The sequence below is a fragment of the Pseudophryne corroboree genome, chromosome 8 (genome assembly GCF_028390025.1).
Source record: "Pseudophryne corroboree isolate aPseCor3 chromosome 8, aPseCor3.hap2, whole genome shotgun sequence".
NCBI classification, from domain to species: domain Eukaryota; kingdom Metazoa; phylum Chordata; class Amphibia; order Anura; family Myobatrachidae; genus Pseudophryne; species Pseudophryne corroboree.
This window is the reverse complement of record NC_086451.1, coordinates 393,304,954-393,329,540: the sequence shown is the minus strand read 5'-3', so window position 1 is coordinate 393,329,540 and position 24,587 is coordinate 393,304,954. Positions and strand designations below refer to the sequence as shown.

The 24,587-nt window shown below is 48.0% G+C and overlaps 1 protein-coding gene across 2 annotated transcripts in view; it reads right to left on the bottom strand.

Moving 5' to 3' along the window:
* LOC134949251 (cytochrome P450 2F2-like) overlaps positions 1 to 24,587 on the bottom strand; it is a 188,492-nt gene that overhangs the window by 18,576 nt on the left and 145,329 nt on the right. The window contains exons 9-10 of one of the 2 annotated variants that reach the window (XM_063937731.1): positions 10,916 to 11,057; positions 3,372 to 4,973 (exon numbers count right to left, since the gene is read on the bottom strand). In XM_063937731.1, coding sequence (XP_063793801.1) covers positions 4,777 to 4,973; positions 10,916 to 11,057 — 339 coding nt within the window. In that variant the 3' untranslated portion in view covers positions 3,372 to 4,776. Of the gene's footprint in view, positions 1 to 3,371; positions 4,974 to 10,915; positions 11,058 to 24,587 lie in introns of those variants that run through there. The other variant, XM_063937732.1, reaches the window with a different exon arrangement.

Below are 24,587 nucleotides of genomic sequence, written 5' to 3'. Positions count from 1 at the left end.
TCACACCTCACAATATTATTTTTAGTCCTAAAATTTGCACCGAGGTCGCTGGATGGCTAAGCTAAGCGACACAAGTGGCCGACACAAACACCTGGCCCATCTAGGAGTGGCACTGCAGTGTCAGGCAGGATGGCCCTTCAAAAAAATTGTCCCCAAACAGCACATGATGCAAAGAAAAAAAGAGGCGCACCAAGGTCGCTGTGTCTAAGCTAAGCGACACAAGTGGCCGACACAAACACCTGGCCCATCTAGGAGTGGCACTGCAGTGTCAGGCAGGATGGCCCTTCAAAAAAATTGTCCCCAAACAGCACATGATGCAAAGAAAAAAAGAGGCGCACCACAGGTATAGAATGTAGATGGATAGTATACTTAATGACGACACAGAGGTAGGTACAGCAGTGGCCTTCCGTACCGTACTGCTATATATAGTATACTGGTGGACACTGTGTCGGCAAACTGCAAAACTAAAATGCACCACAGGTATAGAATGTAGATGGATAGTATACTTAATGACGACACAGAGGTAGGCACAGCAGTGGCCTTCCGCATCATACTGCTATATATAGTATACTGGTGGACACTGTGTCGGCAAACTGCAAAACTAAAATGCACCACAGGTATAGAATGTAGATGGATAGTATACTTAATGATGACACAGAGGAAGGCACAGCAGTGGCCTTCCGTATCGTACTGCTATATATAGTATACTGTTGGACACTGTGTCGGCAAACTGCAAAACTAAAATGCACCACAGGTATAGAATGTAGATGGATAGTATACTTAATGACGACACAGAGGTAGGCACAGCAGTGGCCTTCCGTATCGTACTGCTATATATAGTATACTGGTGGACACTGTGTCGGCAAACTGCAAAACTAAAATGCACCACAGGCATAGAATGTAGATGGATAGTATACTTAATGGATGACGACACAGAGGTAGGTACAGCAGTGCACTCTGCACTGTACTCCTCCTATATAATATTAATTACTGGTGGTCCCCAGTCCCCACAATAATAAAGCAGCACACTGAGCACAGATATGGAGTGTTTTTCAGGCAGACTACGTATACTGGTGGTCACTGTCAGCAAAACTCTGCACTGTACTCCTGCTATAGCTGCTCCCCAGTCCCCACAATTAAGCAGTGTGAGCACAGATATATTATGCAGCACACTGAGCACAGATATGGTATGGAGCGTTTTTTTCAGGCAGAGAACGGATAAAAACTGGTGGTCACTTATCAGCAAAACTCTGCACTGTACTCCTAACAGCTGCTCCCGAATCCTCCCCACAATTAAGCAATAAACAACCAATCAACTTCTACAATAAACGGAGAGGACGCCAGCCACGTCCTCTCCCTATCATCTCCAATGCATGAGTGAAAATGGTGGCGACGCGCGGCTGCTTATATAGAATCTGAATCTCGCGAGAATCCGACAGCGGGATGATGACGTTCGGGCGCGCTCGGGTTAGCCGAGCAAGGCGGGAAGGTTCGAACCTGCCTCGGACCCGTGTAAAAAAGGTGAAGTTCGGGGGGGTTCGGTTTCCGAGAAACCGAACCCGCTCATCACTATTTTAAACTACACTGCGTGATCATATCATTGCTATATTAACCCTGCATCTGTTGTTAACATTTGGAAATTCATCTGTAGTGTTACTGGTGCCCTTTCAGCAGTTGGAATTTGACTGTTTCTCTTCAAAGGCAGCACACTGTTGCTACTGCAACTACATGGTATTTATTTATATACACTAACAGCTTGCCGAGGATTACAGTGCCATTTATTTGTTTGCAGCTCAATGATTCTTACTATATGACCAGCTCCATTGTTTGTTACACAGTATTTTATGTTACTAATGTGTCAAGCGAGGAGTCACTTGTTTTGAATATTTTATTGTCTGCAAGTGTATCGTTTGAAAAGGAAACACCGTAAAGATTGTTTTTTATTACTAAAAGCAAGTTTCTCGTGTATAAATTGAGTGAAGCCGAACACAAACACATATTTTGTATATATTTTTATTACTTGTGTCAGTACATTAAGCGCAGTAATTATTTTTGTACATAAGATACACATACAAGCTTCAGTTACCTTTAAAAAACAAACCAAAACCCTGTATATGAGACATTACTTATCCGTAAATGCAATTCAGCATACAGATAAATAATATAATATAGGATATATGAAAATAGGCTGACAGGGACTCTAGGTCGACATGTAATAGGTCGACATGATTAAAGCTCAACATGAGTGTCATTTTCTTCATAGTGACGGGGAACCCCAATTAGTGCACTGTGTCCCCTCGCATGGCGAGCGAGCTTCGGGCAAGGTGCCTCGCTCCGCTACCGCTACGCTCAGCACAGGTTACCGTTCTCAATTGTAGACCGCGTGAATCGTAAAGTATGAAAAAGTAAAAAAAAAGAATTTTATTTGAAAAACTCATGTCGACCTTTTGTCATATCGATTTAGTACATGTCAATCTAGAGTCCCTGTTGACCTAAAAACCATGTTGACCTACTTACTGTCGACCAATAGTGGTTGACCTACATTGTCGACATAAATCTTGTTGACCTAGAGACCGGATCCCCTGCATGTGGCATATTATAAACTTGGGTTGGCGTGTGGGGGGGGGGGGGGGGGGGGGCTAAAGCATATTTTTGCACCTGGGCCCCCATTAGTGCTTCCTTTCACACAAGTCCCTCTACAGTGAGGGATGTTTTGTTAAGCAAAAAACACAGTTTTAGATTTATATAAAATGATTCCTTAATCTATTTGTAGCCATGTATTAGTATAATTTGATAAATATAATAATAGTTTTTCAGGCATTACTAAATAAATAAATAAATGAATAAAAATGTAATATAAATTCATATAGCTTATGTATAGATAATTTCATGATATGTATATGTTGTTGTTTAATAAGGATATTTTATTGTCACATGTATTCAGGGGCGGATTGGGAACAAAAAGCAGCCCTTAAAAAATTTGTACTAGTGGCCCCACATGGGCAGCACCAGAGGTGTAAGGTCTATCCATGGGCCATGGCAGCAGCACCCTCCCCCCAAAACTTTCCAGATAGTGGGCATGTCCAGCATCAAGGGGGCAGTTAAAAAGAAATAAAATTAAATATTATGAGCACATTATATGCAGGGCCGGTTCGAGCCCTTTTTGCGACCCGGGCAGTGCATAGGGGCGTGGCTTCATACAGGGGGCGTGGTCAGTTACGCCCCCTGTACAGTAGTAGCACCGTTGAAATGCTGAGCAGTGCGCAATGACGTCATCACGCACTGCACAGCAAAGGTCCACTCCACGAAGGGAAACTAGACACGTAGCGTCTAGTTCCCTTCGTGGAGAGGACCTTTGCTGTGCGGTGCGCGATGACGTCATTGCGCACTGCACAGCAAAGGTCCTCTCCATGAAGGGAAACTAGACGCGACGCGTCTAGTTCCCTTCACAGGGGGCACAGCCGGGGGACACAGCGGGCAGCGGAGAGCACAGCAGTAGTAGATCTTGCCATGGTGTGGCGCCCTCCGGATGGCGCCAGCGCCCTCCGGAAGGCGGCGCCCTGGGCAAAAGTTTTGCTTGCCCATGGCAAGATCCGCTACTGATTATATGATACACCTTCAGAATTTAGGAAACTATATCATTCTTTAGAAAGATATATTTTCTTGCCTATTACACCAACCGCGTATCCCAATCACTATTCACTCAATCTTATATGTCAGCCAAGCAGGCAGACAGAGCATACACTAGATCATCTGCAATCACAGGCTAAGTGGCAAAGTAATTTTCATATATGCAAATTATTTAGCATCTTATTCATTATGTCTATAAAAAGGACCACATGACCTCAAACAAAACAGGCCCCACGGGTGCGTCGGCCCGCCGGGAATCGAACCCTATGGCTAATCCGCCTCTGCATGTATTTGTACCTTATTATGGGACAAGCTACAAGAACCAGACAGGGGAGGCAAGTTATTTAGCTCCTTTAGTGAAATTAAAATTGTCAGTTGGGAGTAATGGTCTGCGGGAGCGTCTAGACAGGTCCGTCCCTATCACTGACCACGAGACAGAGGAGTAACAGCCTGCAGGGCGGGAACAACTGGGTCTCTCAAGCCACACTTACCCGCTAGCAGCTGAAGTGATATTCTGCATGGCGGCAAAAGCAGGTCCTGGCGCCGATCGCGAGCCGCTAGAGGAATATCCTGCAGAGTACAAAGCAGGTCTCCCTGTGCTGACCGCGAGCTGCATGTAGCGGAAGATATTGATTGGATGCGGCGGTAAGGGGGGACCCAATCAGAGGCTATTGATCAGCGCAAGCATGTCTGTGTAGACACATAACAGGAGCGCAGGAGACAAAATGGCGACGGAGCAGGCTAAGGGGTAGGGACGCCGTGCGGCCCGCGGGCCAACCACGGGAGAAAGGGGGGACGGGCAGGTATGCCCGGCACTCCCCCTTTCACACCTGGGGCTCAAGCGGCCAGTAGGAAGCCGCAAGGGAGGGGGCGGCCCAGAAGGGGTTAAAAGTCTAGAAATTATCTTGTAATATTGTATTATCATCACTATTAAATAGTGTCACATCCGTTAAAATATAAGAAAACAGAGTATAGAGTGTTAATATTTTATCTATTAAAGGGAAATAATACTAGCTGTCCCAAGCCAGCCCTGTATAGCAAAATACATAGCACCTTGAGTTAAGCTTGGGTTGAGGCACTGGGTAATAATAGTTTATACAGTAAGTGCATAGCACACCTATATTACACATAGCCAAGGGTTACAATTTATTCTTCAGAACATGAACGAGGTATAAGGTAAAGTTCATAGTTGGGAGGCATAAGTAAAAGCCCCACTCCAGTTGGAGCATCAGAGATCTCTTCGGGGGGGACCGGTGACTTGATGGTAAAGTTTTGCAGCATTGTGGTGACATATAAGAAAATTTCCATAACTGCCAGGCTCATTCCAGGGCAAATTCTCTTGCCTAAAAAAATGAGAAAATCAAAAGATGATGTACATTGTCCTACTTCTAGTAAATGTTTGCCTATCTACTGTATGTTTGCCTATCTACTGTGGGCCTGATTCAGCATGGAACTCTGCTGCAACAGCATTTGCCCGCCCAGAAGCCGCACTGTGGGTGTGCACACTGTGAGATGCGACGGCATCTCACTTGTGAGAACACCTTTGCCTGACTGACAGGCGGAGGCGTTCGTGGGGTGGGAGGGGGCATCACGGCCGCATCTTTTGAGGTGCAGTCCGGACAACACAGGCATGTCTGGACCATTTGCAGAGAGGGCCGTGGTGGCTGCATGATGCCACTTGCAGCCCCTGTGACCCAAAATATGGTGAGTAGGCAGGTAGGCTGCATAGGCAGAAGGCTACCCTAAACATGTGAAAGCATCGCCTCCATGCAATGCTTTCGTATGTGTGCAGGTGGGGGGGAGCAGGACCCAGCATGCGGGGTGGACTTGTCCTCTGCTGGGTGTCCCCCCACATGTTATTGAAATGGATTGTAGATGTGCAATACAGGTTTGGGTTTGGTGCACTGCCATTGATAATGGAAGGACAAACGTTGAAGATAAGCAGCAATACGGCCAGCCAAGCAAGTCCACCACAGATGACCATTTGTGCCGTAGGAGCGCGGATGTACTCAGGTTAGTGCTATTGCTAATGAACCGAACATCTTAGTTGGTACTGTGCACAACATTGTTCATGATTAACTGGGGTCCAGGAAAAAGAGTACACACTGGGTATAGAAGCAACTCACAGAAGTTCATAAAACCAATAGGATGCAATTATCTCCTGTGCATTTGACGCTGTACCGTAAGGATGGAGTGCAGTTCCTGCAGTGTATTGTTACAGGCAATGAAACGTAGATGCATCATGTGATGTTAGAGATGAAGCAAGCATCTATGACATGGAAACACAAACTACCCCCCTTCAAAGAAATTCCAAACAACTCCATGTCTCCACCAAGGGAGATACTGTGAATGCTGACTGCTAGTGTGACACATTGGGGGTCATTCCGAGTTGATCGGTCGCTAGCTACTTTTAGCAGCCATGCAAACGCATTGCTGCTGCTCACTGGGGAGCAGTGGCGGATCAGGGGGGGGGACTCGGGCCCGTGCCCCCCTGTTGTTTGTAGCCTCCGTCCCCCGTCCCTCCGTCTTCGTCCCCCCGGCACCGCACAGGGAGATGACGGGCGCCCGCTGAGATTGTATTACCAGCGGGCGCCCGTCTCCCTGCACAGCGGTAGCCGGAGGCCGGAGCTCAGTAGTGAGCTCTGGCTTCCGACGCTGTCACTGTGCGGCGTGCGCTATGGGAGAGACGTCAGTTATGATATCTCTCTCATAGTGCTGAGGAGAGGACGCCAAGAGAGGAGGAGGACTGCAGAGATCTGGAAGCGGGAACGGGGCTTGGTAAGTATGTTGTGTTTTGTCTTCTTCAGTGCAGCGGGGGCATCTACTGGGGGCAAACTACGGGGGGGACATTACTACTGGGGGCATCAACAAGGTGCATTACTACTGGGGGGGCATTACTACTAGGGGCATTTTTACTGGGGGAGCATCTACTTGGGGCATTACTACTGGGGGCATCAACAAGGGACATTACTACTGGATGGGGGGGCATTACTACTGGGGGCATTATTACTGGGGGAGCCTCTACTGGGGGCATTACTACTGGGGCATCAACAAGGGGCATTACTACTGGGGGGGCATTACTACGGGGGCATTATTACTGGGGGAGCATCTACTGGGGGCATTACTACTGGGGGGCATCAACAAGGGACATTACTACTGGGTGGGGGGCATTACTACTGGGGGCATTATTACTGGGGGAGCACCTACTGGGGGCATTACTACTTAGGGGCATCAACAAGGGGCATTACTACTGGGGGCATCAACAAGGGACATTACTACTGGGTGGGGGGGCATTACTACTGGGGGCATTATTACTGGGGGAGCATCTACTGGGGGCATTACTACTGGGGGCATCAACAAGGGGCATTACTACTGGGGGCATCAACAAGGGACATTACTACTGCATGGGGGGCATTACTACTGGGGGCATTATTACTGGGGGAGCATCTACTGGGGGCATTACTACTGGGGGGCATCAACAAGGGGCATTACTACTGGGGAGTCATCTATTGGGGGCAACCTCCTAGGGGGCATTACTACTGGGGGCAAACTACTGGAGGACATTATTACTGGGGGCAAACTACTGGGGGACATTATTACTGGGGGCATCTACTGGGGGCAAACTACTGGGGGACATTATTACTGGGGGCCAACTACAAAGGGGCTAACTACTGGGGGCATACGAAAGGAGGGCATTACTACTGGCGGCTTAACTACAGGGGCATTACTACTTGGGGGCTAAACTACAGGGGGGCCAAACTACTGGGGGCATAACTACAGGGGCCAAACTACTGGGGGATAACTACAGGGGCCAAACTACTGGGGGCAGTACTACTGGGGGCTAAACTACAAGGAGGGCATAACTACAGGGGCTAAACTACAATGGGGCAAACTACAGGGGGGCATTACTACTGGTGGCTAAACTACAAGCAGGCAAACCTCTGGGGGCATTACTACTGGGAGGCTAAACTAAAGGGGGGGTAAACTACTGGGGTCATAACTGCAGGGGCATTACCACTGGGGGCATAGCTACTAGGGCGCCAAATGACTGGGGGGCATTACTACAGGCAATATTACTACTGGGGGCAATACGGGCATTGCATAAGGGGCACCACTACTATGGGGTCTATATAAGGGGCACTACCTGTACAGTGGACATTGCATAATGAGCGCTACAACTGTGGGCATTGTATAAGAAGCGCCACCTCACATGCACCGAAGCCGCATGCAAATGTACTTGCCCCTTCCATGGTGCCCCCCTATCATTTTCTTCTGGATCCGCCCCTGCTGGGGAGTGTATTTTCGCTTTGCAGAAGTGCGAACGCTTGTGCAGCAGAGCGCCTGCAAAATCGTTTTGTGCCAAACAAGACCAGCCCTGTAGTTGCTCTTCGTGTGCATTGATTCTAACAACGGAGGGACTGATTTTGACGTCACACTCCTGCCCAGCGTTCGCCCAGCCACGCCTGCGTTTTTCCCCGACATGCCTGCGTTTTTCTAAGCACTCCCTGAAAACGGTTGGTTGACACCCAGAAACGCCCACTTCATGTCAATCTTCCTGCATTCGGCCGTGCGACTGAAAGCTTTGCTAGAACCTGTGCAAAATCACGATGCTCTTTGTACCCGTACGTCGCGCGCGTGTGCATTGCGGTGCATACGCATTTGCAGATTAGCCATTTTTTTCACTGATCGCTGCGCTGCGAACAACGGCAGCTAGCGATCAACTCGGAATGACCCCCATTGAACCAGTTGTGGAGGACAATTAGTCAAAAACATCCTGGGTTTCTGTGAAAAGGCATTGTATTGCTACATGACAACACCAGGCCACACTCTGGCAACCCCACGCATGAGTTGTTCCAGAGCTACAATTGGGAGACACTAGACCATCCTCCCTACAGTTCTGAACTGGCACCAAGTGATTTCCTTCGCTTTGGACCATTGAGGAAGCACCTAAGTGGAAGGCAATTCACAACCAACGGCGAAGTTCAGTAAGCCGTCATGTCCTGGCTTCTGGTTCTTGACAATGATTTCTTCTACACTGGGATAGATCCCTTGGTGTACCATTGGAACAAATGCTTAGATAAGTATGGGGACTATGTAGAAAATATTCCTTACCAAGGCCATACTATTGATTATACGTATATGTAGAAGTTGAATACATTTACACAATGAGAGGTCTTGTTACCATATTCATTAAACCATCCTTGTATATATGTTCAGAAGCAATGTAAAACAGCTGAGAAGATTTACAAGAGCTTCTAAAAATTGAAGTGATGTTGCCCATAGCAACCAATCAAAATCAGATTCTGTCTACCATTTTCTAGGATGCAATCGAGAAATGATAGCTTGAATCTGATTGGTTGCTATGGGCAATACCACCACTTTTCATTTTTTTAAGTTTTAGTAACTCCTGGTTTTTAATATACTTTCTTTGTTTTATCCATTATTTATTTATTTAAACACTGTGAGTGAGACTAATATCCTACAGTATATATAATTTGCTATATATCTTTCTACACCATTGGTCTCTGGGCGTGAAGGAATACCTGAGACATCTGTGCTTCTATCATTCCCGACGGCTGGGATGCTGAACATATCCCTAGAACGCCACTATATTGAAAAAATTCTGACATTGCCCCAAATATTTAGAGCTCGCGCATTGTGGTTCTAACTAATTTTTGATACTATTTTTAAAGGGATGTAGTTATGTGACCGGCGGTTAGGAGACCGCTGATTACATTATCTCCCCCTACAGCCCATCCCCTCACAATCCCGACGGTTGGCATGCTGACCAACAGGGACTTTTCCCACTCATGGGTGTCCAAGACACCCATAGAGTGGGAATAAAACCCGTCGCCACCAAGCCCGCAGCGTGGCGAGCGGGATCCTGGCATTGGGATGCTGACCGCTGGGATCCCAAACGCCGGCAACGTGATACACACCCTGAGAAACACATAAAAACAATTCTCATTGATTACCAAGTACGATATACACTGTAATACTGATCTGATGTACAGTAAATACTTTTGGGCCTAGCCTGCTGTGTGAACTGTATACAAAGTCCATTTACTACACATTTAAGTAGCCACAGGGTTGCTAGAACGCCATTGCGCGTTTTGCTGTAGAAGGCTTTGACATAATGGTGGTTAGTAAATCAAGCCAAAAGTGTGTAAAAACAACAGCACTCTCTTTGATAAAGCCGTATAATTGTATAAATATTGGGTTTGCTCTGTGTGTGATAATTTCATTTATTTGCATTCATTCTAGCAAATCATTAGCAATACTTCTCCCAACATTCATCACTGCTTAGAATCAGAGCGTAGAAAAAAACATAACAAAATCCTTCAGCGCTCTGCAATGGGTCAGCAAAAGAGAAATAAATCCTGCATAAAAATAAAATGCAGCTACTGTACATTAGGGTGCATCAAACGCCCCATGAATTTTTCAAAGTAAGAAGAATGATTTGTCCCCAGGCTACATTTTTTTGAATTGTTAAGTATATATTGCATACCAATTTTGAAGAATCTGAGATGATATTTATGTGGCCCATCATGCCCCTGAAGATTAAAGATTTCTATTAATTTCTATTTTTTTTTAATTTCTATTTATTTCTATACATTTCTTTTTATTTTATCTGAAAAAGAAATAATGATTTGATTTGTGATTTGAATGGGAACAGCCATGATAGGCCCATGAGGCTTCATGCTGTTCCCTTTCTTTATTATGGGAATTTTTGGGTGTGGAGGTGGACCACCTAAGTCAAATCATACATCAAAAAAAATTTGCACAGTTGTTTCTATGCTAAAAAGGTACATTTTAAGAATAGGGACAGCAATCATTCCGAATGTCGGGGCGTTTGATGCACCCTACTGTGCATACATTTGAAAAAATATAATAAGCCACCAGCCACATCAAGGTGCCCCTGTTCAGGTGATCCTACACTACATAATAGCCCAATTTGGGTCATATTTTCACGTGTTTCTAACCTGAGAGCCAATTCACCTGGAGCCCTCAGAGGATTTTCCAATATGGCTGAAAGGATCAGCATTCTCTCTAGCTACTGATTCCATACATGTCTCTCAGAACAGTGATACACAAAATGGAAGTTGCTCACAATCAATTTATTGATGTGGCTAGAAAAGCTCGCTCAAGCACAATGTCAACCCAATACCTCATGCTGTAAGGCAGTAATGATAACCATTACACCATCTGTGCTGCCCTATTTAAAAACAATCATGAAATTGATCCTACCAGTGTAGTACGACCTGCAGAAGAGGATTATCCTCACCTACTGAAAATGGCATTAGCGCACTGTTGTTCTTAAACTTCCCATTTTCATCCAGAAAGTTATTTGGATTAAAATCACTTGGGTTCTTGAACTGGGTCTTGTCAAAGTGTGCACCTGCCAGTAGTGTAAGGAACATCGTACCCTGGTGGTGAGAAAAAAATTGAAAGAAATCACTACTTAACATATTTTATTGTTTCATTTTCTTCATGTGATTATACACACTTTTCTCTGACGTCCTAGTGGATGCTGGGGACTCCGAAAGGACCATGGGGAATAGCGGCTCCGCAGGAGACTGGGCACAAAAGTAAAAGCTTTAGGACTACCTGGTGTGCACTGGCTCCTCCCCCTATGACCCTCCTCCAAGCCTCAGTTAGATTTTTGTGCCCGAACGAGAAGGGTGCATACTAAGGGGCTCTCCTGAGCTGCTTAAAGTAAAAGTTTAAAGTAGGTTTTTTATTTTCAGTGAGACCTGCTGGCAACAGGCTCACTGCACCGAGGGATTAAGGGGAGAAGAAGCGAACTCACCTGCGTGCAGAGTGGATTGGGCTTCTGTTATGCACACCAGTGCCTGCAGGAATGTACTGGTGTTTGAACTGTTATACACACCAGTGCCTGCAGGAATGTACTGGTGTCTGAACAGAGAGGGATGCAAAACAAATGAACTCACAGACAGACTGGGAAATATGACATAACGTACACAGAAGGTGATAGGGTAACAAAACCAACACAGAGTGAACAGAGAAGCCCAGAGGCTAAGAAACTGGGTGTCTCCCTAGTATTAGAAATGCTCAGATGGAAAAAGCAAGATGTTGTGTTTTAATACGTAGAGAACCCGAAATGCTGTAGCTAAGGGCAACAGCAAAACCCTAAAGGGTTACCAACGGGTGTGGCAGTAAACTCCTTGGTCAGAGATGGAATAATAGACACAAGGAGAGTCTCCACAATCCTAATTCTCACTTGCAGGGCTCAGGTTCAGCTTACTGCCACTAAACTGACACATGGACGCCCTGCACAGTGAGAGAGGATTATGCAGGCAGGTCTGAAAGTACAGCCACAAACCTGCTGGGTTCACAGAATAGCAAAAGAACCTCAGCAGGCTAAACGACTGACTCCAGTCTTACTGCTAGGTCTGGATTGGCAGAGTGTAGTACCAAATGACCAGGCCTATTTGCAGTAAGCAACAACAAAATACAAAGCTACACAGTACTGGCTAACTTTCAGGAACTGACTAACCAACAAAGATTCAGCAGCATCTGCTTATCCTGAGAAGAGGCCTTATAAAGCAGGTGCTGTCCACGCCCCCCTCAGACCTCACAGACTGTGAGCACAAAAACCAGCACCGGATCCCATGCCTGTAACCACTGCACAGCAAAAGACCCGAACCGGAGTATCAGCTGCGCTCAGGTTACTCCGCTAGCACTTGTCTCCCGGTTGCCATGACGACGTGGCAGCACAGGGCAGGAGACCCTAACAGTACCCCCCCTCTGACGAGGGGTCAAAGAACCCCTACCACCGGGTTTATCGGGGAACTGCGAGAAGAAAGAGCGTATCAGTCTGGGGGCATGAAGATCACAACTGCGCACCCACGACCGCTCCTCCGGGCCATACCCCTTCCAGTGCACCAAAAATGACAGCCGACCCCGAACCATCTTGGAGTCAAGAATCCTTTCAACAACAAACTCCCTCTGGCCACGTATCAGAAGAGGGGAAGGTCTTCCTCTGGAAGAAGGATTACTAATCGCCCGTTTTAAAAGGGAACAATGAAATGTTTTATTGATACCCAAAGAACGGGGCAGATCTAACTGAAATGCCACCGGATTGATAACCCTGGTGATCTTATAAGGGCCGATGAACCGGGGGCCTAACTTATGAGATGGCTGTTTCAACTTCAAATTCTTGGTAGACAACCAGACGAAGTCTCCTAATTTGAAGCTGCAGGGTCTTTTCCGCTTATCAAAAACCCTTTTGGTCACTAATGACACAGACACAAGGGCTTTCTTCACTTTCCTCCAAATACCTCTAAGGACCGAAACGACAGAGGAACCACCAGGCGTGGAGTCCAGGGGGTCAAAATAATTGGCCTTAGGATGATGCCCATACACACAAAGGAAGGGAGAGATCCCTGTAGCAGAGTGAGCCGCGTTGTTATAGGCAAACTCCGCCATTGACAGATGAGCAACCCAGTCAGTCTGACACTTGGAGACATAACACCTGAGGAACTGCTCCAAGGTCTGGTTCACCATTTCAGTCTGCCCATTAGACTGCGGATGGTAGCCTGACGACAAGCTGACAGAAATCTGGAGATCGGAACAAAATGCCCTCCAGAATTTGGCCACAAACTGGGATCCGCGGTCAGAGACCACATCAAGTGGCAACCCGTGGAGGCGCACAACATGCAGCATAAATAATTCAGACAGGCGTCTGGCCGATGGCAGCCCAACCAGTGGAACGAAGTGCGCCATCTTCGAAAACCTGTCAACGACAACCCAGATGGCTGTCATCCCAGAGGATTTGGGCAAGTCCACAACAAAATCCATTGAAATGTGGGTCCATGGCTTAGATGGAATAGAGAGTGGATGTAATGGGCCAACAGGAACCCCTCTAGGAGTCTTATTTCGGGCACAGATGTCACATGCCCGAACCCACTGATCCACATCCTTAGCCACCGAGGGCCACCACACCGCCCTAGATAGCAACTCCCGAGTTCTGGAAATACCCGGGTGACCTGCCGACTTCTTGGCATGGAATTCCAGGAACACTCGCTGTCTTAACCTAGGAGGCACAAACAAAAGACCTACCGGAAGGTCTGGAGGAGCCTGCTCCTGTGCTCTAAGGACTAATGACAAGAGGTCCTGGGTAATGCCCACTTTAATACATGATGGGGACACAATGGGCAACGGCTCCTCGGTGGTCTCCTGGATTGGAGCAAAACTCTGCGAGAGCGCATCAGCCTTGATGTTTTTTGACCCAGGGCGATATGTTATCAAAAATTAAAGCGAGCAAAAAACAAAGCCCATCGTGCCTGCCTGGCATTGAGACGCTTCGCTGACTCTAAATATGCCAAATTCTTATGGTCGGTGAGAATTGAGACCACAAACTTAGCCCCCTCAAGCCAGTGTCTCCACTCCTCGAGTGCATCCTTAATAGCCAACAATTCCCGGTTACCCACGTCATAATTCATCTCGGCAGGCGAAAATTTACGGGAAAAGTAAGCACAGGGATGAAGGCGATTATCAGACACTCCCATCTGAGAGAGCACTGCCCCAATACCCATCTCAGAGGCATCCACCTCCACCACAAAAGGACGCTCTGGATCTGGGTGTCGCAGCACCTTGGCCGAGACAAATGCCCTTTTGAGACGGGCAAAAGCCGCTTTGGCCTCACGAGACCAGTGAGCAACATCCGCCCCTTTCTTAGTGAGTGCCACCAAGGGCGCCACTATAGACGAAAATCCAGCGATAAATCGTCTATAAAAATTTGCAAAGCCCAGGAAACGCTGAAGCGCCTTCAAACTAGTGGGCTGCACCCAATCCAGGACTGCCTGTACCTTGGAACCCTCCATTTGGAAACCTTCTGGGGAGATAATATATCCTAGAAATGCGATTTGCTGAACTTCAAATTCGCACTTCTCCAGCTTCGCCCCAAGCCGGTGGTCTCTGAGTTTCTGGAGGACTAAGCGTACATGCTTCCGATGTTCCTCCAGGGAATGGGAGAAGATTAGGATGTCATATAAGTATACAACTAAGAATCTATCCAAATATTCCCTGAGCACATCGTTCATGAAATCCTGGAAGACTGCCGGGGCATTACAGAGCCCAAAAGGCATCACCAAATATTCATAATGCCCTGAGTGGGTATTAAAGGCAGTCTTCCATTCATCCCCCTCTCTTATTCGGATTAGATTGTACGCACCGCGTAAGTCAATCTTAGAAAAAATGGTGGCAGTACGAAGCTGGTCAAACAAGACCGAAATGAGAGGCAGTGGGTATGAGTTTTTAATCGTGATACGGTTCAATTCCCTGAAGTCGATGCAGGGTCGCAATGAACCGTCCTTTTTACCCACGAAGAAGAACCCCGACCCAACTGGAGACTGTGATGGTCTGATAAATCCTTTAGCCAAGTTCTCCTGAATGTACTCTGCCATAGCCTGAGTCTCAGGACGTGACAGGGAGTACAACCTGCTCTTGGGAAGCTTAGCATTCGGCAACAAATCAATGGCACAGTCATAGGGGCGATGGGGAGGTAGTACCTCTGCAACTTTTTTGGAGAACACGTCCGCAAAATCTGCATAACACCCTGGCAATCCTGGCAAACTTAGCTGCGAGAGCCTGACTGGAAGGCTCAAGCAACTCCTGAAACAATCAGTACCCCAACTAAGAATCTCCCCAGAGACCCAGTCAAATTGAGGATTGTGGACCCTTAACCAGGGTAACCCCAAAACCAATGGGGCAAAAGTACAGACAGTCACATAAAAGGACAATTTTTCAGAGTGTGTGGCTCCAATAAACAAAGAAATCTGGCTAGTGCAAGAGGTAATTTTACCCTGGGATAATGGTTCCCCGTTTAACCCACAAATCTCAATTTCCGACGCCAAGGGTACTAAGGAAACAGAGTGTTTCAGGGCGAATTGGCGGTCCATAAAAACCCCGTCGGCCCCACTGTCCACAAAGGCCTCAGTCTTGACAGTTTGACCGAGGATCTTCAAGGTCACCGGAATGATAAAAGTCTTCTTGGGAAATTCTGACTTCTGGCCTGACAGGATATTTCCCATCACCCTCAGGCCCTGAAGTTTTCCGGCTTTTCTGGGCATGATACTACCACATGACCCTTATTCCCACAGTACAAACACAACCCCTGCTGTCTCCTCCGCGTCTTCTCACGCGAGGAGAGGCGGGTAGCCCCAATCTGCATAGGCTCCTCGGAAAATTCCTCAGAGTCTGAGGTTCCCTTGGGAAAGAAGGAAACCTCGGTCTCCCTTTCAAGCCTACGCTCTCTCAGCCATCTATCCACCCGGATGGATAACTGCATGAGCTGATCCAAGCTATCAGGCAAGGGATATTGTACCAGTTTGGTCTTTTATCTGGTTAGAAAGACCTCTTCTGTACTGGTGTCTCAGGGCTGGGTCATTCCACTGGGTATCATGGGCCAACCTCCGAAACTCCGTACAGTAAACCTCAACTGGCCTTCGCCCTTGCTTAAGGATCGAAATCTGAGCCTCGGCTGAGGCCGTCTTGTCAGGGTCATCATACAACATGCCCAGTGCCGTAAAAAAAGCATCAACACTTTTAAGCGACGGACAGTCAGGCTGCATCCCATATGCCCAGACCTGTGGGTCTCCTTGTAGCAAGGAAATCACTATGCCCACCCGCTGAATCTCTGACCCAGAAGACTGAGGCCTAAGCTGGAAATATAACTTGCAGCTCTCCTTGAAACAAAAGAACTGCGAGCGATCTCCAGAAAAACGATCCGGAAGATTTACTTTCGGCTCCTTAACCCCTGAAGGTGCTGCTGCTGCGGGAGCTCCGCCAGCGGCCTGGGAGGTGTGCATTTTAATGGACAAATCATTAAATTGACGAGTCAGGACCTGCACCTGATCGACCACCTGTTGCAACGTATTTTGAGGGGTATGCTCCATATTCCCACAAAATTTCAACAGGAGTGTTGGGCTGCTGAATATGTTATGCACACCAGTGCCTGCAGGAATGTACTGGTGTTTGAACTGTTATACACACCAGTGCCTGCAGGAATGTACTGGTGTCTGAACAGAGAGGGATGCAAAACAAATGAACTCACAGACAGACTGGGAAATATGACATAACGTACACAGAAGGTGATAGGGTAACAAAACCAACACAGAGTGAACAGAGAAGCCCAGAGGCTAAGAAACTGGGTGTCTCCCTAGTATTAGAAATGCTCAGATGGAAAAAGCAAGATGTTGTGTTTTAATACGTAGAGAACCCGAAATGCTGTAGCTAAGGGCAACAGCAAAACCCTAAAGGGTTACCAACGGGTGTGGCAGTAAACTCCTTGGTCAGAGATGGAATAATAGACACAAGGAGAGTCTCCACAATCCTAATTCTCACTTGCAGGGCCCAGGTTCAGCTTACTGCCACTAAACTGACACATGGACGCCCTGCACAGTGAGAGAGGATTATGCAGGCAGGTCTGAAAGTACAGCCACAAACCTGCTGGGTTCACAGAATAGCAAAAGAACCTCAGCAGGCTAAACGACTGACTCCAGTCTTACTGCTAGGTCTGGATTGGCAGAGTGTAGTACCAAATGCCCAGGCCTATTTGCAGTAAGCAACAACAAAATACAAAGCTACACAGTACTGGCTAACTTTCAGGAACTGACTAACCAACAAAGATTCAGCAGCATCTGCTTATCCTGAGAAGAGGCCTTATAAAGCAGGTGCTGTCCACGCCCCCCTCAGACCTCACAGACTGTGAGCACAAAAACCAGCACCGGATCCCATGCCTGTAACCACTGCACAGCAAAAGACCTGAACCGGAGTATCAGCTGCGCTCAGGTTACTCCGCTAGCACTTGTCTCCCGGTTGCCATGACGACGTGGCAGCACAGGGCAGGAGACCCTAACAGCTTCTTAGGCTACTGGACATTAGCTCCAGAGGGACGATCACAGGCCCAGCCATGGATGGGTCCCAGAGCCGCGCCGCCGGCCCCCTTACAGAGCCAGAAGACTGAAGAGGTCCGGAATATCGGCGGCAGAAGACGTCCTGTCTTCAATAAGGTAGAGCACAGCACCGCAGCTGTGCGCCATTGCTCTCAGCACACTTCACACTCCGGTCACTGAGGGTGCAGGGCGCTGGGGGGGGGGGCGCCCTGAGACGCAATAAAAACACCTTATTTGGCAAAAAATACATCACATATAGCTCCTGGGCTATATGGATGCATTTAACCCCTGCCAATTTTTCCTTAAAAAAGCGTGAGAAAGGCCGCCGAGAAGGGGGCGGAGCCTATCCCTCAGCACACTGGCGCCATTTTTTCCTCACATCTCCGTTGGAGGAAGGCTCCCTGACTCTCCCCTGCAGTCCTGCACTACAGAAACAGGGTAAAACAAGAGAGGGGGGGCACTAATTTGGCAGATAAATATATACAGCAGCTATATCAGGGAAAAACACTTATATAAGGTTATCCCTATATATATATATATAGCGCTCTGGTGTGTGCTGGCAAACTCTCCCCCTGTCTCCCCAAAGGGCTAGTGGGGTCCTGTCCTCTATCAAAGCATTCCCTGTGTGTGTGCTGTGTGTCGGTACGTTGTGTCGACATGTATGAGGAGGAAAATGGTGTGGAGGCGGAGCAATTGCCTGTGTTAGTGATGTCACCCCCTAGGGAGTCGACACCTGACTGGATGGTCTTATGGAAAGAATTACGTGATAGTGTCAGCACTTTACAAAAGACTGTTGACGACATGAGACAGCCGGCAAATCAGTTAATACCCGTACAGGCGTCTCAAACACCGTCAGGGGCTCTAAAGCACCCGTTACCTCAGGTGGTCGACACAGACACGGACACTGACTCCAGTGTCGACGGTGAGGAAACAAACGTATTTTCCAGTAGGGCCACACGTTACATGATCACGGCAATGAAGGAGGTTTTGAACATTTCTGATACTACAAGTACCACAAAAAAGGGTATTATGTGGGGTGTGAAAAAACTACCCGTAGTTTTTCCGGAATCAGATGAATTAAATGAGGTGTGTGATGAAGCGTGGGTTTCCCCCGATAAAAAACTGCTAATTTCTAAAAAATTATTGGCATTATACCCTTTCCCGCCAGAGGTTAGGGCGCGTTGGGAAACACCCCCTAGGGTAGATAAGGCGCTCACACGCTTATCAAAACAAGTGGCGTTACCGTCTCCTGATACGGCCGCCCTCAAGGAACCAGCTGATAGGAAGCTGGAAAATATCCTAAAAAGTATATACACACATACTGGTATTATACTTAGAGATGAGCGCCGGAAATTTTTCGGGTTTTGTGTTTTGGTTTTGGGTTCGGTTCCGCGGCCGTGTTTTGAGTTCGACCGCGTTTTGGCAAAACCTCACCGAATTTTTTTTGTCGGATTCGGGTGTGTTTTGGATTCGGGTGTTTTTTTTTAAAAACACTAAAAAACAGCTTAAATCATAGAATTTGGGGGTCATTTTGATCCCAAAGTATTATTAACCTCAAAAACCATAATTTACACTCATTTTCAGTCTATTCTGAATACCTCACACCTCACAATATTATTTTTAGTCCTAAAATTTGCACCTAGGTCGCTGGATGACTAAGCTAAGCGACCCTAGTGGCCGACACAAACACCAGGCCCATCTAGGAGTGGCACTGCAGTGTCACGCAGGATGTCCCTTCCAAAAAACCCTCCCCAAACAGCACATGACGCAAAGAAAAAAAGAGGCGCAATGAGGTAGCTGTGTGAGTAAGATAAGCGACCTTAGTGGCCGACAAAAAGACCGGGCCCATCTAGGAGTGGCACTGCAGTGTCACGCAGGATGTCCCTTCCAAAAAACCCTCCCCAAACAGCACATGACGCAAAGAAAAAAAGAGGCGCAATGAGGTAGCTGTGTGAGTAAGATAAGTGACCCTAGTGGCCGACACAAACACCGGGCCCATCTAGGAGTGGCACTGCAGTGTCACGCAGGATGGCCCTTCCAAAAAACACTCCCCAAACAGCACATGACGCAAAGAAAAAAAGAGGCGCAATGAGGTAGCTGTGTGAGTAAGATAAGCGACCCTAGTGGCCGACACAAACACCGGGCCCATCTAGGAGTGGCACTGCAGTGTCACGCAGGATGTCCCTTCCAAAAAACCCTCCCCAAACAGCACATGACGCAAAGAAAAAAAGAGGCGCAATGAGGTAGCTGTGTGAGTAAGATAAGCGACCCTAGTGGCCGACACAAACACCGGGCCCGTCTAGGAGTGGCACTGCAGTGTCACGCAGGATGTCCCTTCCAAAAAACCCTCCCCAAACAGCACATGACGCAAAGAAAAAAAGAGGCGCAATGAGGTAGCTGTGTGAGTAAGATAAGCGACCCTAGTGGCCGACACAAACACCGGGCCCGTCTAGGAGTGGCACTGCAGTGTCACGCAGGATGTCCCTTCCAAAAAACCCTCCCCAAACAGCACATGACGCAAAGAAAAAAAGAGGCGCAATGAGGTAGCTGTGTGAGTAAGATAAGCGACCCTAGTGGCCGACACAAACACCGGGCCCATCTAGGAGTGGCACTGCTGTGTCACGCAGGATGTCCCTTCCAAAAAACCCTCCCCAAACAGCACATGACGCAAAGAAAAAAAGAGGCGCAATGAGGTAGCTGTGTGAGTAAGATAAGCGACCCTAGTGGCCGACACAAACACCGGGCCCGTCTAGGAGTGGCACTGCAGTGTCACGCAGGATGTCCCTTCCAAAAAACCCTCCCCAAACAGCACATGACGCAAAGAAAAAAAGAGGCGCAATGAGGTAGCTGTGTGAGTAAGATAAGCGACCCTAGTAGCCGACACAAACACCGGGCCCGTCTAGGAGTGGCACTGCAGTGTCACGCAGGATGTCCCTTCCAAAAAACCCTCCCCAAACAGCACATGACGCAAAGAAAAAAAGAGGCGCAATGAGGTAGCTGTGTGAGTAAGATAAGCGACCCTAGTGGCCGACACAAACACCGGGCCCATCTAGGAGTGGCACTGCTGTGTCACGCAGGATGTCCCTTCCAAAAAACCCTCCCCAAACAGCACATGACGCAAAGAAAAAAAGAGGTGCAATGAGGTAGCTGTGTGAGTAAGATAAGCGACCCTAGTGGCCGACACAAACACCGGGCCCGTCTAGGAGTGGCACTGCAGTGTCACGCAGGATGTCCCTTCCAAAAAACCCTCCCCAAACAGCACATGACGCAAAGAAAAAAAGAGGCGCAATGAGGTAGCTGTGTGAGTAAGATAAGCGACCCTAGTGGCCGACACAAACACCGGGCCCGTCTAGGAGTGGCACTGCAGTGTCACGCAGGATGTCCCTTCCAAAAAACACTCCCCAAACAGCACATGACGCAAAGAAAAAAAGAGGCGCAATGAGGTAGCTGTGTGAGTAAGATAAGCGACCCTAGTGGCCGACACAAACACCGGGCCCATCTAGGAGTGGCACTGCAGTGTCACGCAGGATGTCCCTTCCAAAAAACCCTCCCCAAACAGCACATGATGCAAAGAAAAAAAGAGGCGCAATGAGGTAGCTGTGTGAGTAAGATAAGCGACCCTAGTGGCCGACACAAACACCGGGGACATCTAGGAGTGGCACTGCAGTGTCACGCAGGATGGCCCTTCCAAAAAACATTCCACCAACAGCACATGACGCAAAGAAAAATTAAAGAAAAAAGAGGTGCAAGATGGAACTGTCCTTGGGCCCTCCCACCCACCCTTATGTTGTATAAACAGGACATGCACACTTTAACCAACCCATCATTTCAGTGACAGGGTCTGCCACACGACTGTGACTGAAATGACGGGTTGGTTTGGACCCCCACCAAAAAAGAAGCAATTAATCTCTCCTTGCACAAACTGGCTCTACAGAGGCAAGATGTCCACCTCATCATCATCCTCCGATATATCACCGTGTACATCCCCCTCCTCACAGATTATCAATTCGTCCCCACTGGAATCCACCATCTCAGCTCCCTGTGTACTTTGTGGAGGCAATTGCTGCTGGTCAATGTCTCCACGGAGGAATTGATTATAATTCATTTTAATGAACATCATCTTCTCCACATTTTCTGGATGTAACCTCGTACGCCGATTGCTGACAAGGTGAGCGGCGGCACTAAACACTCTTTCGGAGTACACACTTGTGGGAGGGCAACTTAGGTAGAATAAAGCCAGTTTGTGCAAGGGCCTCCAAATTGCCTCTTTTTCCTGCCAGTATAAGTACGGACTGTGTGACGTGCCTACTTGGATGCGGTCACTCATATAATCCTCCACCATTCTTTCAATGTTGAGAGAATCATATGCAGTGACAGTAGACGACATGTCCGTAATCGTTGTCAGGTCCTTCAGTCCGGACCAGATGTCAGCATCAGCAGTCGCTCCAGACTGCCCTGCATCACCGCCAGCGGGTGGGCTCGGAATTCTGAGCCTTTTCCTCGCACCCCCAGTTGCGGGAGAATGTGAAGGAGGAGATGTTGACAGGTCGCGTTCCGCTTGACTTGACAATTTTCTCACCAGCAGGTCTTTCAACCCCAGCAGACTTGTGTCTGCCGGAAAGAGAGATCCAAGGTAGGCTTTAAATCTAGGATCGAGCACGGTGGCCAAAATGTAGTGCTCTGATTTCAACAGATTGACCACCCGTGAATCCTTGTTAAGCGAATTAAGGGCTCCATCCACAAGTCCCACATGCCTAGCGGAATCGCTCCGTGTTAGCTCCTCCTTCAATGTCTCCAGCTTCTTCTGCAAAAGCCTGATGAGGGGAATGACCTGACTCAGGCTGGCAGTGTCTGAACTGACTTCACGTGTGGCAAGTTCAAAGGGCATCAGAACCTTGCACAACGTTGAAATCATTCTCCACTGCGCTTGAGACAGGTGCATTCCACCTCCTATATCGTGCTCAATTGTATAGGCTTGAATGGCCTTTTGCTGCTCCTCCAACCTCTGAAGCATATAGAGGGTTGAATTCCACCTCGTTACCACTTCTTGCTTCAGATGATGGCAGGGCAGGTTCAGTAGTTTTTGGTGGTGCTCCAGTCTTCTGTACGTGGTGCCTGTACGCCGAAAGTGTCCCGCAATTCTTCAGGCCACCGACAGCATCTCTTGCACGCCCCTGTCGTTTTTTAAAAAATTCTGCACCACCAAATTCAAGGTATGTGCAAAACATGGGACGTGCTGGAATTTGCCCATATTTAATGCACACACAATATTGCTGGCGTTGTCCGATGCCACAAATCCACAGGAGAGTCCAATTGGGGTAAGCCATTCCGCGATGATCTTCCTCAGTTGCCGTAAGAGGTTTTCAGCTGTATGCGTATTCTGGAAACCGGTGATACAAAGCGTAGCCTGCCTAGGAAAGAGTTGGCGTTTGCGAGATGCTGCTACTGGTGCCGCCGCTGCTGTTCTTGCGGCGGGAGTCCATACATCTACCCAGTGGGCTGTCACAGTCATATAGTCCTGACCCTGCCCTGCTCCACTTGTCCACATGTCCGTGGTTAAGTGGACATTGGGTACAGCTGCATTTTTTAGGACACTGTTGACTCTTTTTCTGAGGTCTGTGTACATTTTCGGTATCGCCTGCCTAGAGAAATGGAACCTAGATGGTATTTGGTACCGGGGACACAGTACCTCCAACAAGTCTCTAGTTGGCTCTGCAGTAATGATGGATACCGGTACCACGTTTCTCACCACCCAGGATGCCAAGGCCTCAGTTATCCGCTTTGCAGTAGGATGACTGCTGTGATATTTCATCTTCCTCGCAAAGGACTGTTGGACAGTCAATTGCTTGGTGGAAGTAGTAAAAGTGGTCTTACGACTTCCCCTCTGGGATGACCATCGACTCCCAGCAGCAACAACAGCAGCGCCAGCAGCAGTAGGCGTTACACGCAAGGATGCATCGGAGGAATCCCAGGCAGGAGAGGAATCGTCAGAATTGCCAGTGACATGGCCTGCAGGACTATTGGCATTCCTGGGGAAGGAGGAAATTGACACTGAGGGAGTTGGTGGGGTGGTTTGCGTGAGCTTGGTTACAAGAGGAAGGGATTTACTGGTCAGTGGACTGCTTCCGCTGTCACCCAAAGTTTTTGAACTTGTCACTGACTTATTATGAATGCGCTGCAGGTGACGTATAAGGGAGGATGTTCCGAGCTGGTTAACGTCCTTACCCCTACTTATTACAGCTTGACAAAGGCAACACACCGCTTGACACCTGTTGTCCGCATTTCTGTTGAAATACTTCCACACCGAAGAGCTGATTTTTTTGGTATTTTCACCAGGCATGTCAGTGGCCATATTCCTCCCACGGACAACAAGTGTCTCCCCGGGTGCCTGACTTAAACAAACCACCTCACCATCAGAATCCTCCTGGTCAATTTCCTCCCCAGCGCCAGCAACACCCATATCCTCCTCATCCTGGTGTACTTCAACACTGACATCTTCAATCTGACTATCAGGAACTGGACTGCGGGTGCTCCTTCCAGCACTTGCAGGGGGCATGCAAATGGTGGAAGGCGCATGCTCTTCACGTCCAGTGTTGGGAAGGTCAGGCATCGCAACCGACACAATTGGAGTCGGACTCTCCTTGTGGATTTGGGATTTCGAAGAACGCACAGTTCTTTGCGGTGCTACTGCTTTTGCCAGCTTGAGTCTTTTCATTTTTCTAGCGAGAGGCTGAGTGCTTCCATCCTCATGTGAAGCTGAACCACTAGCCATGAACATAGGCCAGGGCCTCAGCCGTTCCTTGCCACTCCGTGTGGTAAATGGCATATTGGCAAGTTTACGCTTCTCCGACGACAATTTTATTTTAGGTTTTGGAGTCCTTTTTTTACTGATATTTGGTGTTTTGGATTTGACATGCTCTGTACTATGACATTGGGCATCGGCCTTGGCAGACGACGTTGCTGGCATTTCATCGTCTCGGCCATGACTAGTGGCAGCAGCTTCAGCACGAGGTGGAAGTGGATCTTGATCTTTCCCTA